Source organism: Gouania willdenowi, chromosome 20 (assembly GCF_900634775.1).
Source record: "Gouania willdenowi chromosome 20, fGouWil2.1, whole genome shotgun sequence".
Lineage (NCBI taxonomy): Eukaryota > Metazoa > Chordata > Actinopteri > Blenniiformes > Gobiesocidae > Gouania > Gouania willdenowi.
The window spans coordinates 19,261,626-19,275,262 of NC_041063.1; the positions used below are offsets into that span (position 1 = coordinate 19,261,626).

A 13,637-nucleotide genomic window follows, 5' to 3' on the forward strand; every position below is an offset into this window, starting at 1 on the left:
GCCCGATGCATGCAGGCTTTATCAGCTGACTTATTTTACTGTCTGTCCATCAGATAAAAATCTCTATGGTTCCTAAAGGATGTCATTGGTAAATGAAATTATTGCATCGCATCAGTGTCTACTCTAAATATTCTCTTTCTCCTGTCAACGTTACATCAGATCCACACAATGACGTGTTCACACATCACCTTTTATTGGTCAGGTCATTTTCCAAAAGATCTAATAATTGTTCAGGAGGCGGGGCTTTAGTACTCGAGAAGGTCCCAGCGAGAACCAAACCTGGTCCCGACCAGGTTGGTCATTCAGCCTAAGTTACCATGGTGATTTGGCTCCGTAAGTCATTAGCCAGCCTTCGTAGTCCAGCACACACTGATTAAATCCTGGAAGTTAGCGCAATAAGAGGTAATTAGCTTCATAGCATAGGCCCTTAGTGTGTTTTGAGTGTATTTTGCTCTAGGCGTGAGTGGCAGCCTCTCCAACAGCTCTGTGCATAACTCAGATATAATTTCCTTTTGAATCTATTTGTCTACTTGTTTTGTGTTTAGATTGGGGAAATTTCAGAAGGGCTACAGCAACTTATGTTGTATTCAGATAGTCTCCATGCTCCAACGTTCCTTACTGATGTTGCGATCATGCAGCTCTTCAGGAAGCCTGATAGCGAGTTCTTTTTCATTATAATGAAGAACGAATCAAGTTTCACACATGAACCAAATCCTCCACAAAGACACATTAACATGCAGCTGTGTAAGTGGAAAGAAGAACTGTCTCCTTCACATCTTTCAGGGCTTTTCTTGATAGCCTATGTGCAATGTGCTATGTTTTTTTTTTTTCGATAAAAAGTTATCCTTAAAAGCCTTTTTCGTCAGCAGGAGGATGAGCTAAAAGCATGAATGAACACTCATTCAGGCTGATGATGGACTGCAGGTGAAGTGGCTGGGAAATGGTGTCAGTGACAGCTTTGTGAGGTCAAGAGACAGCGAGCGAGCAGGAGCCCATTAAAAGCGTCTGTTAGCATGGATAGGTAATCAGCTCCCAAACATCAACCCTGACCCACAGTTGAGCTTTATAAACCAGAAGCTATCACTTCAGATACACTCAAGCTTTTAGCCTGTGTGTGTGTCTCTGTGTGTGTGTGTGTGTGTGTGTGTGTGTGTGTGTGTGTGTGTGTGTGTGTGTGTCAAGTGATGCCTCTTTAAACAGACATCCACATACATTAAATCTATTGTAAACAGATGCCCTGTTGTCTGTTTGTCTATATTTATTCCTTATGTCTAATAAACATGGGTTTATGGGTTAAACACAAATGAGCAAATACACATGACAGATCCTAGAAATAGATAACACACAATAACTAAGAATAAAAGGAAAGAGAACCAAGAAAATGACACAACTAAGAAAAAAGAAAAATTAAATAAAGAACAACAAAAAACAGCAGGAAATTGTTTTGTGGTCTTCAAGTTTCAAGTGTTTACAGAATGAATCAACAGCTTTCTTTTTTTTTTTTGTATATGGTATTTTGCCAGCATGATTAGAATGAGTTTTTTTCTCCTTCTTTCATTTCTTCCTTCTTTTCTACTTCTTTCCTATAAACATCATGGAAATTATGTAGATCATCACAATGAGCACTGAAGGATCTTCTTTATGTCTTTCTTTTATTTTTATTATTATTATTATTATTATTATTATAATAACAGATAATGTTTTACTGCTCTGTGTATAATTCATATACTTCTTTATAATTCATGTTTTCTTCTCCTTGTCACGTGGAGTGACTCGTAACATCCATTATAAAATAATACCGTTTAACGTGCTGCCCTCTAGCGGAATTATGAACGAGTTACATAAAACAGACTAGGATTTTATCCAACCTAAACTGCGCCAAAAAATATAATATACAGTATGTAATCATGATTCCCCCCCACCCCATCATTTGTTTTTAAATATAATAAATAAATAGATAGAAAGTTAAAATAAGAGTTAAATAGTATTTCTATCAGTATAATTGATCGTATTTGTGTTTCTACGTACTTAGTTAATTATAATAACATAATCTGAGCAGTAAAAAAAATATCATATTATATGAATAAAGTATTTCTTATTGTTTTATTTTAATTTTCCTTTTAAATTTGTGTATTTGTCTAGGTAAAGTTTTTGTTTTTAACGTGAAAACAAAGGAACAAACTAAAAAGCATGTAAAACATCAATTTAAGGTTTATTTTATAAATTGATTTCGACGTGTAAAAAAACAAATAACATTAATAATAATGAAAGAAAACAGCACTTTGTCATAGCAAGAATGAGAATTCTGATTGGTTCATCCGTGTGCTCTCCGTTACTCAGTCCGACTGGAAACAACAAACGTTCTGGTGAGAAGCGGCAGCGTTTACTCCTTATTTCGTGTATTATTTAGTCCAAATAGCTCGTTTTGTGTCACTTTACAAACAACCAGAGAGGAACAATGAAGTAATCCGCTTCTTCTGCAACCACTGCCTTCTCTAAAGGTAACTTCCTTTAGCTTTGAGGCTATGCTAGTTGTTAGCATTGTCCCCGGTTTATCTCATGGGGCTACATGCTGCTGTTAGCTCACTGTAATGTGTCTGTGTGCATTTATTCTTCTCATATTGAGCTTCACATTCCGTCTGTGTGGCTTCCCATCAACCTAAACATGTATTTTGTTTAGGATTAATGTGTAAATTAGCAACATTATAATCCGTTTGTCCTTCTCAGACCAGAGATGGGCAACTTTTATCGCAGAGAAAATCACAAAAAATGTGATTGTATCCACAAATGATCAACATTAATGTCAGCATTTAGAATAATGACCAATATTAGTATTAATACAGTGAAAATTTGTTTTTTTATTGTCGTTTTGAGCTTTATGGATGGATTTTGTGTCTTTTTGTTGTTGTTTCATGTGTTACATATTTGTCAGAATCCCGACCGAATGATGATTAATCTGTGACTGCTGAAATCAGCCCGATTAATGGGCTGCACCAATTAACAATGTTGCCATTTTCGCTTCAGGAAGTTGATTCTGTATTATCATTATTTTTTACCGCGATGACAGCAAATCATCACGACATATTTGTATGAAAATGAGAATGAGTGTGTGTGTTTAATGCGTGTGCCTAATAAGTTATTGAATAACCTGACATTAATTCACAGCCTCATTCCAGTAATATAAGCGCTTTTATTTTGGCGAGCAGTGGTGACCTGTGCACTCTGTCTTGTTCACAGTGATGTCGTTTCATCAGGACCGAGCTCCTCCGTGCCAGCAGGCCAACACCCCCCAGAACTACAGACACATGAAACCGCCCTCGTCTCAGCCCCCGCTGCCGTCTTACCATTACGACCCCCAGGCTCCTCCCCCCTCTGGCTACCATAGCTACATGCCACCGCGCAGTGACATGATGCAGTATCCTCCTCCGCCGCTGCCGCACCCTCCAGGTCCTCTGAGCCAGTGCCCGGTGCGCCCTCCTCTGCTGAAGCCCCCCACCCGACCAGGCTTTCCCGAACCCCCGCCTAACTTCCCTCCCCCTCCGTTACCGGGTGGGACGACCTCTGGTGACCAGGTGTCCTCTCAGACCACCTACCCTCCTTACATGATGCCCCCGCCACCCTTACCCCACCCATCAATGCTGCCCCCTATCCCCTCTCAGTCTATGGGCTACCACCCTGCCTACTCCATCAACTACCCTCACCCACCTTTTCCGCCCCCGTCCTTCAACCCAGGCTTCCCCCAGACTCCTGGTCACTTCCAGCCGGACCACACTGGGGTCCGACATGGGGGGCCGTACAAATACGAGAAACTCCCGGATGCCCGGCGGTCTCCAGATAGAGGCTATCGCCATGACGACCACAGGCAAAAGGGTTACGGTTACGGCGAGCGCCACAAATTGGAGTTCAGCAGCGAGAGGAAGGATCATGGACGGAGCCCGGACAGGCGGGGGCGTTACCGTTCCGAGTACAACCGAGGGAGGACTCCGCCCCCCTCCCGGAGCAGAGACCGCAGCAGGTACAGCGTCATCATCATCATCATCATCATTTCTGTGATTTTGTTCCTCTTGTTGTTGTTTTCCTTCCTGTGTGTTGTTTGTTCTCATTTTACTACGTGTTCATCTCCAGGGAGCGTCATCGCCACAGAGAGACTCGCAGATCTCCGTCGCCCGACAGACACAGAAAAAGACCTCGCAGGTAAATGGGAAGCCCCTCCCACATTTTGCTGTTTGTGTTTCCCGTCCCTTTCCTTCACTCACGCTTGTGTCTGAGCAGCCGCTCGTCCAGCCGGGAGCGCAAACGCAGCCGCTGGGAGGATGAGAAGGAGCGCAGGGCGGAGAGCAGCAGGGAGCGCAGCCTTCCCTCGTCAACGAGGAGCCGAGAGTCGGAGGAGGTGGAGGAGGAGCAGCAGCAGCAGCAGCGTGAGGAGGAGGAGCTGCTGAAGCCTGCCTGGATCCGCTGCACACACGCTGAGAACTACTACTCCAACGACCCCATGGATCAAGTGGTAGGAGGAATAACCCTTCATTTGTTCAGGTGTAAATCACAGTCAAACTAGGGCTCTGGTGCCACATGAGACTCTTCCCTGCTCCCAGACTGCAGTGCAACTTGTGCCGTTGAGTATTTACTAGTTTTTGACAGAGTAAGTCCCTCGTTTGACTACTTAGTCAAACATGTGATGATTGACTGGAGAGATGTTCCAAATCAACTGGTGTCTCGTTTTAACTGGTGACTAAGACTTATTGTTATCTTAAATTACCCACAATGGTAACAGCTATCTGTTCGTTGAAATCAAATATCATCAAATCAACTTCATAATATTCACTAACTATTTATATTTGTCTACATTAGGTAAGTTTAATGACAGACATGACATGTGGAAGAAAGTTATTTATTGATGTTAAAATTCAGTTCTTCATGATGAGCCTGGCTGCTAAACAGCGTTATAGTTTGTAAATAAATATTATTATTTAGATCAGGGGTTCTCAACTGTGGGACCCACATTTTGCCACGGTCATTCAACCAACCAAATTTAGTGTTTCAAGAATAGCTGTTGAAAACACACACATAAGATTTTTTTTTCAAACATAAATCTACATTATATATTTCACTGTGCAACATGCATTTCACAGCATGCCTGTCAAAATAAAAGTTATTTTTCAACATGAGAGACATTAAGTATTTATTTATTTTTGACCAGCTGTCCATCACTCACCCAGTACAGGTCCGTGACCCACTTTTGGGTCCCGACCCACCACTTGAGAATCACTGATTCAGATCAACTACTTGTGTGTAATTATTATTTAATAATTAACATTAAATATTGATGAATTTATGACTCCACTTGTTAATTCACAGTAAATAGCCCATGCTACCAGCTCTTTTTTCAAAATAAATAAAATACTCTTAAGATAATTAAGTTTCAAAATAAAGTAATTGAGTAGATATACGTTTTTTAAGTGATAACAAATCCCGTCAGCTTAAAATGTGACCATTTCTTACTTAGTTTTTTTTTTTTTTTCATGCTTTTATTGTGAAATAAAGGCAGGATCTTACTGATGTCCAGTTTACCGACATGAACAGCTCAGTCATTGTAAAATATGTGAAACAATGTAACCCTGAGAGACTTAAAATACAGTATTCCATGTGACATCCCATAATTGTGTTTTTAGGGAGACTCCACGGTTGTGGGAACCAGTAAGTTACGAAACCTGTATGAGTTATTTGAGGACAAGCTGGGACGGAGACAGGAGCGAGCCAAGGAAGCTCGGCCCCAGTGGGAACCGCCCCGAACCAAACTGGACGAGGACCCAGGTGTGATGTTACATGATTCTTTTTCCTAAAAGTAATCAAAAGTAATCACGTTGCTAAAGCACGTCGATGTGTTTCAGGTGAGAGCAGCAGTGGATCCGAATGTGAGTCCGACGATGAAGGAAGTTCGTGCTCCAGCAGCTCAGAGTCCGACCTGTTCGACGTCATCGCAGAAATCAAGAGAAAGAAAGCTCATCCAGACCGTCTGCACGACGAGCTGTGGTACAACGACCCAGGACAGGTTATTACACACCACAATTACTGTTATTACATTGTAGATTATCTGTTATTACACTGTGTATACTGTATACACTGGCCCAGTGTTAATTTTATTATACCCACAATATACCGTCATTATTTACTGTTAATGCATTTCAGATTTACTCTTATTACACTTCATAGTTATTGTTATATTACACCTCAAATTTACTGTCAATATTTACTGTTATTACACACAAAAGTTACTGTTCTTATACCTGAAATGTACTGTTTTTACTCTTCAGATGTGTCTTTTGATTTACTGTTTTTGCAATTCATATATACTGCTATTACGTGACCAAATTTAGTGACATTAAGCCGAGTACACCTCAGTTTAGATGTTGTTACACTTTACATTAACGGGGACATATGCTAAATCCACTTTTTCAGCCCTTAAATGCATTTTGTTGTATATTTAGATTGTTTAGAAGTACAGAAAAGTTCAAATTAGTCTCTTCAGGTGCTCCGTTGATATCTTTATATTCTGTTTTGGTCATATTTTTCAATCTGTTTTGATTTTTCTATTCTCTATTACGTTTTTTGAACAATAACGTCACAGTATTTGCAGCGGAACTGCCAAATTAGGACATCGACTCCAGGCCCAACACTTCGATCAATCCGCCATTTTTATTTATCGCTTTTATTTTGTAGTCCAAGCTCAAGGATGCTGAAGTTACGAGAGGATAAGTCAAAATGTTGGGTTGTTGGATGTAGTAACCCACACGCTTCATTACACCGTCTCCCAGCATCAGAACTTTTTCAAAGTGCCTGTTTGAGTTTTATTTTTCACGGAAATGTACCCACATCTGTGGGTAAGGTCATTTTTGTGTGCGCGAAGCACTTCAATGATGACTGCTTCAGCAACCTCCACCAGTATAAAGAAGGATTTGCTGAAAGACTTTGTCTGATTGAGGGTTCAATTCCTTCTATCTTTGGAGACAACGAACAGAGCACTTTGGTAAGCTGTAAATAACGCTAAAAAGTGTGATGATAAGACGTCCCTGTCATTGTTTTGTTAGCATTAGCAGTTGCACCGTCTTCATATGTTAGCACTGTGTACTCGTTTTATGGCCTACGTGATTTAATTTAAGTCTAAAGTTTTCATTAGTCATTTCATTTTGCCGTTTTTGTCTCCGAAAAGACTGTATTAAAATGCATTTCGTGACGTTAGCTTGGCGCTAGCGTTAGCTCGGTGCTTGTGTTAGCTCACTTGTTAGGGTTCTGCAGGTTCATCATCATTATTTTCATCTCGCTCCGCCGGGTCAGACTCTGGCTGGAACATGTAAGGCTGGATGGACAAGTCTTCTGTTGTTGACATTTTGTAAATAACGTGTGAATAAAAAGTTTCTGTGCCGCTACATAATCATATCTCTTCTATCAAACTACAAAAATGACCAAACAGGGTGGAGTTGAACCGAGTGTCACCTCTGCAACCTGGAGAGGGGGCGGGGTATGAAGTGTCTCATTTGCGTTTAAAGAGGCGGCACCAAAACGAGTTGCTCTCAGAAGCACATCAGAAAAGGGGTAGAAAAGGGGCCTGTGGAGCTATAATAATGAGGAATTCAGACCCAAGCATTGCAGTTCCGCTTTATATAGACCACAACTGTATGATTTATATGTAAAAAAGGAAGGACTTAAATGCATGATATGTCTACTTTAACTGAATCACACCTTAGATTAAATGTTATTACACTTTACATTAACTGTTATTACAGCTCAGTTTAACTGTTATTACACCTTAAGTTAAATGTTATTACACCTTAAGTTAAATGTTATTACACTTTACATTAACTGTAATTTCATCTCAGTTGAAATATTATTACACCTTACGTTAAATGTTATTACACTTTATATTAACTGTTCTTACATCTCAGTTTAAATGTTATTACACTTTACATTAAATGTTATTACACTGTTGTAAACAGATGTACTGTTATTACATGATCAATTTAACTGAAATTACACCTTAGATGTACCATTATCAAACTTAAAATGTAATGTTACGCTTACATTTTATTGTTATTACATCTTAGATTTAACTGGTATTACACCATAGATTTAAAATGTTTTTAAACGATTACTATATTATTACGCACCAGATATTAAGCCCCAGATTATTACACTTGAGGTTTAGTGTTTTTTTGTTCTGTTTCTTTTTCTGTTATTACATGACCAAATTGGCCGATATCACACCTCAGGTTTAGTGTTATTACACTTCAAATGTACTCTTATTACACCTCAGGTTTAGTGTTACTGCCCTTCAGTTTTACTGTTATCAGATAACCAAAAGTACTGATATTATGTCGACGGTGATACAGTGAGACTGTTCTGTGTATAAAATTAAGAAACCAAAGGTCAGGACTGACTGTTTCTGTTTCTCTGCAGATGAACGATGGTCCTCTGTGTAAGTGCAGCGCCAAGGCCAAACGCACGGGAATCCGACACAGCATCTACCCAGGAGAGGAGGTACCACATGTTACTAATCTATCACATTTCATAACCTGGGACACACAACCTCATAGTCAAAGTTTAGAGGCTGAATGTACAAACATGGACGTCTCTAACTGCTGTTTACTGACAGCCTGTTCAGACCCTCATTTTTCCGTCGTCTCTCAGACAATAACTCACACTCGTGTCTTGTTTCCTCACTGATTGCTCATTTGTGTTAGTGCTGACTTTTCTATGTAAATGTAAAGGCTGTCGGCTCTGTGATTAATAATCAGCTGTGGCAGCTCATTAACTTCTGCGCTTACATTAAAGTCTACAACACAACCACAAATTAAGGAAAATCCTTTTCAATCAAGTCAAACAATGAGTCACGACCATCAACGTTTACACTACTATCTAATTTATTTCCACGTCTTTGGGATTCAATTAAAGTAGAATTTGGATCCGACCACATGAAGCACAATTGGTCTCATGCACTTTTTGTGTTGCTACCTCTTTGTTTGTGTGTTGATTGATGTTAAGGTGTGTGTTTTTTTTCTGTGTGTGTGTCGTCTCTAGCAGGTGAAACAGTGCAGAGGAATGAACAACAACTCAGGGAAGCTGTTCCACTACAGGATCACCGTCTCTCCTCCCACCAACTTCTTGGTGAGACCAAGCGAAACATGCACGGTGTAAAGAAACACATGGCACCTGGTCTAACGTGTAGATAAAGTTTAACTTTTATTACATGTTGAAATAGTTTCATATCATCTAATTTCACAAATTATTATCATAATACCACACACACGTTGAGAATTTTATTAAAATATGCATGAGAAACATTTACCAATGGTTTCTGTAAATATGTTTTCTGTTCTGTATATTTTCAAAGGTTATTTGTTGATACTCTGTTGATTTTTGTATTTTTTCCAATGTGTAGTTATTTTAAATACATTTTCTAATGCTTAATTATTTTCTCTTAATTTTTTTCTATTTTATTCCTCTTTTTTTTTTTTTTTTTTAACAATTTTTCTTATTTTTCCCCAATTTGTTTTTATTTATTACTGTTTTTTTCTGATTTTGTCATTTTTATTTTATTTCTCTATTTTTTCTATTTCTCTATTATTTTTTTGTTCTATTTTTCATTTTATTTGAACTTTTTTCTTTTGTTTTTTCTGTGTTACAGAGTGCACGGTTGATATCTGCCGAGCTTTTTTGATTCTCTTCTATTTAGTTTTTCTGTTTAATTTTTATATTTTTAACTTTGTTATATTTTCTGATGTTGAATTATTTTTTCTATTTTTCTACCTTGTTCCTTTTTTACTAATTATCTTCTATTTTTCTTATTTTTCTCCAATTTGTTTTTATTTTTTTCTCCATTTTGTCATTTGTTTTTCTATTCTTGCTATTTCTTCTTTGTTTGTTTTTTTTTTTTAAAAAAAACTTTAAATATTTTTTTCTACTTTTTTCTTCTTTTTAGTCTTTTATCTAATTTCTTATTAAACATATTTTTTTTTCCCTACTGTTTCTGTGTCACAGAGTGCTAAATGTTTTACATTTTTTTGTTTTTCCCCCATTTTGTTTTTTTTTTCCTATTTTTTTTTCCTTTAAAATTTTTTTTTTTTCTACTATATTTTTTGTTTCAAATTTCTTTTTTTTTTAAACTTCATATCTTTTTATTCCTTTTTGTAGTTCCTATTTTGTTATTTTATTCAGATTTTTTTTTTAGCTTTTTCTTCTTATAATTTATTATTAAAAATAATAATTTTTCTGCCACGTCACTAACAGACCGTCAGTATATGTCTATAACATGTTGTTTCCGTTCTCAGACCGACCGTCCGACAGTCATCGAGTACGACGATCATGAGTATCTGTTCGAAGGATTCTCTCTCTTCTCACACACTCGCCTAAACAACGTAAGCAACGTATTTAATTCTCACAATTTTCTCGTTCCATTGGCAACTGTTTAGTTTTCCTTTCTTTGCCTCAGACATGAGCTTAAATGCAATAAATGCTTGTTTTTGGATGCGTTGAAGCAGTGGCAGACTACTTCTTTAGACGCTCAGCAATGGGATCCCGCAGAAACGCAGAGAACTTCCTCCACTGTTTCTGTGTCACAGCGCTCGGTCGATATCCGCCCAGCTTGAAAGGAGCCTGGGGGATTAGCGGTGATGTGAACTGGATAATTTCAGCCACCCTTGTTAAAAGCCGGGGTAAATGCTTCGTGGCAGTGTGGGGATTAGCATCTTCAGAGCGTGTACATATCAACCTAGTTAGCCACAGAGAAGGCGAGAACCAACACGACTCCTGGGCTAATCTTTTCAAACGGACTCCCACGCTCTCACAATAAAAACAGTGTACATTAAACCCAGAACCCTGTCAGTTGCTCAGTTACTTTAAAGCAGAGGTTCCAAACCTTTTTCGGTTTTTAGAATTCTGTTTTTTTAAAGTGTTGTATATACAGAGTAGCCAGGATTAGTGCACAAAGTGACAAGTGATGTAATATTTTTATTCTGCATTTTATTTGAACTAGATTTATAGTATAGGATACAGATATAGTATAGGATACAGATATTTCAGATTTATTTATTCATTAAAAATATAATTTTAACCTGTTTTATTTATTTATTTATTTTACCATTTACTTTACATTTCAGGTGACCCCATTTTAATTCCAGGCGATCCCACATTGAGTCCTGACCCCAAGGTTGAAAAACACTGTTAAGCTTTTCATCCAACACACCTCCAGAAACTTCATTATATAAAAATGGTTGAAAACACGCACATCACAACAATCCGTTTTTTTCTTAATCATATTTTTCTTATTCTTCCGCAAAAATTTGAAGCGCTACTACTTTGCAAATTCTTAACTGATCCACACTATTCAAATATCAAAATGCTTCACTATATAGTGAAACTGCTGCTAAGCAAATTGTGAGATGCTAACACTTAGAATTGTAATGTAATATTAGATTTTATGCTTTTACTGTAAACTGCCATATCTCTGTTAATATTTCACTCACAGACTCAAATTTAGCACTAAAATGTAGCCCACTCTCTAATCTACAATTATCAGTCATTTGTAGAGGTTGCACTCAGACAAAAAATCTTTATATGAATTTTTTAATTAATCCCATTTTCCATTAATTATGCAAATCTTAACCGATTTACACCATTCAAAGATCAAATTGTTCTGCTCCTCAGTGACAATCATAATATCTAATTTGTAGAATGATAAATCTCTTACTTTTAATGTTATTCAAGATTTTGTGCAAATTTTTGTGATCGTGCAATGATTGAGTGGTTGATTAGGTCTGCTAGAGTGTGTCACCCGTTGCTCTTTTACTTTTAGCAATACTGCTGTTAAAGCTTCAATTCTACAGCTACAATTTATAGCTTAAAATGTTGCTACAATCTTCTACTTTTTTTAATAATTAAATAAACTTTAAGTGGGAAGGCTTTTGCATTTCTTCTTATTTTGCTTCCACAAGGTGGACTTTTACTCACACCTTCTCATGGGTAGCTGTTCAAACAATTGTCATGAGGACCCTGGTTCAAGTCCTACTCTGATCATTCTATGTGACTCTAAATAATTATTTCTTAAACCTTCAATTACTGAACAAAATACTGTTAGTTATCTGTGCATTCGCATTCCCGGTTGCATTGTCGCAACAATGCAAAGTTTCTAGTTATTATGAGTGAGTTAATTAACATATATGGTTTACCTATAATTATTATGCATAGTGTTTCTGGTTAGGTATCAAAATAAAAGCCCTTGTTTCCAAAGTAAAAGCCTGTTTGCATTGAATGAGTTTCTTTCATCCCCACAGATCCCTTTGTGTCGAGTGATCCGCTTCAACATAGATTACACCATTCACTTCATCGAGGAGATGGCACCGGAGGTCAGTGATGCCGCTTTGTTTTTCTTTTTCTCTGACGGTGGCGTTAATCCTCTTCCTGTTTGACCTGTCCTTGTTGAGTTTAGGGATGAAGATGGGCTTTTATGCATAGAAGTGAGAGCTGGATTTACTTATCGGTCACATCAACCTCCTCTTGGTCTTTGTTTACAGAACTACTGCGTGCGAGGCCTGGAGCTGTTTGCCTCCTACCTGTTTCAGGATATTTTAGAGCTGTATGACTGGAACCTCAAAGGTTGGCCGAGCATCAGGATGCCCGTTACATTAGAACCAGCGATGACACGTGTGAGTTTGATCCTCTCTCTGCTCCATCAGGTCTTGACCCAGATGATGAGTCGTTAGGATGTCAGAGGTTTCACTTCATGCCTCGCTTCGTGCGCTTCCTACCAGGTACGCCATCCTCACATCAGCCTGTGATTGGTCACTGACAGAAGTGTCTGTGTGGGAGAATTAATATGATTTATAGAATTAATAGTTAATAATCAGTTGTGTATTATTGTTTTCAGTTTGTATGTTATGGTTCTTCTTTTGTATGTTTTGGACTTTTTGTCATATTTGCTAAAACTGTCACTATGTAAAGACAGCATTACATGAAAGTAATAATCTGTAAAAAAAAAAAAAAAAAAAAAAAACAGGCTCATTAAGTCCCGCCCACTGCTCCTACTGCTAATTGCCAGAATCCACCGTGACCAAGCAAAAAGAACAAATCAGAGCCAGGATTGTATTTGATGCAAGCATTAGCATCAACAGCTAATATGGTTGTTTGCTGTTGGAGTCAGTTGTGTTTTTGTTGACCTGTTCTGTATTGTTCTTTTGTTTTGTATATTTTTTTTTTTTTTTTCTGTTTGTATGTTATTGTTGCCCTTTTTGTGTGTTTTGGAGTTTTTTTTTTTTTGGTTTTTTTTTCATTGTTTTGAATATTTCTCAAGTCATTTTGTCTCTTATGGAATTTTCTCCATGTCTGTGGTTTTGTGTATATATTCAGTGTTTTTTTGCATATTTTTTTGTAATTGTTTTGTTTGTTTTTTTTTCTGTCATTTTGTGTATTTTTTTGTCCTTTGTTTTGCTTTTGGAGTCATTCGTTGTTTTTCCTTTTGAAGTTGTATATTTTCCTTTAGTTTTATGTGTTTGTTTGGCCACCAGTTGCCCGTATCTGTACTAGAAACTTAAAAAAGAATTTAAAAAAAACAGCTAAAACAATGAGAGTAAACTTAAAAAAGGAAATTA

The 13,637-nt window shown here is 37.6% G+C and overlaps 1 protein-coding gene across 2 annotated transcripts in view; it reads left to right on the forward strand.

Moving 5' to 3' along the window:
• The first annotated feature begins 2,341 nt into the window (after window positions 1-2,341).
• drosha (drosha ribonuclease III) overlaps window positions 2,342-13,637 on the forward strand; it is a 107,176-nt gene continuing 95,880 nt past the window's right edge. For both annotated transcript variants that reach the window (XM_028434633.1, XM_028434634.1), the window contains exons 1-12: window positions 2,342-2,501; window positions 3,238-4,015; window positions 4,126-4,194; window positions 4,273-4,504; window positions 5,670-5,811; window positions 5,889-6,049; window positions 8,452-8,532; window positions 9,073-9,159; window positions 10,323-10,409; window positions 12,324-12,395; window positions 12,564-12,645; window positions 12,726-12,800. In XM_028434633.1, the coding sequence (XP_028290434.1) occupies window positions 3,240-4,015; window positions 4,126-4,194; window positions 4,273-4,504; window positions 5,670-5,811; window positions 5,889-6,049; window positions 8,452-8,532; window positions 9,073-9,159; window positions 10,323-10,409; window positions 12,324-12,395; window positions 12,564-12,645; window positions 12,726-12,800 (1,864 nt within the window). In that variant the 5' untranslated portion in view covers window positions 2,342-2,501; window positions 3,238-3,239. The remainder of the gene's footprint in view (window positions 2,502-3,237; window positions 4,016-4,125; window positions 4,195-4,272; window positions 4,505-5,669; window positions 5,812-5,888; window positions 6,050-8,451; window positions 8,533-9,072; window positions 9,160-10,322; window positions 10,410-12,323; window positions 12,396-12,563; window positions 12,646-12,725; window positions 12,801-13,637) is intronic.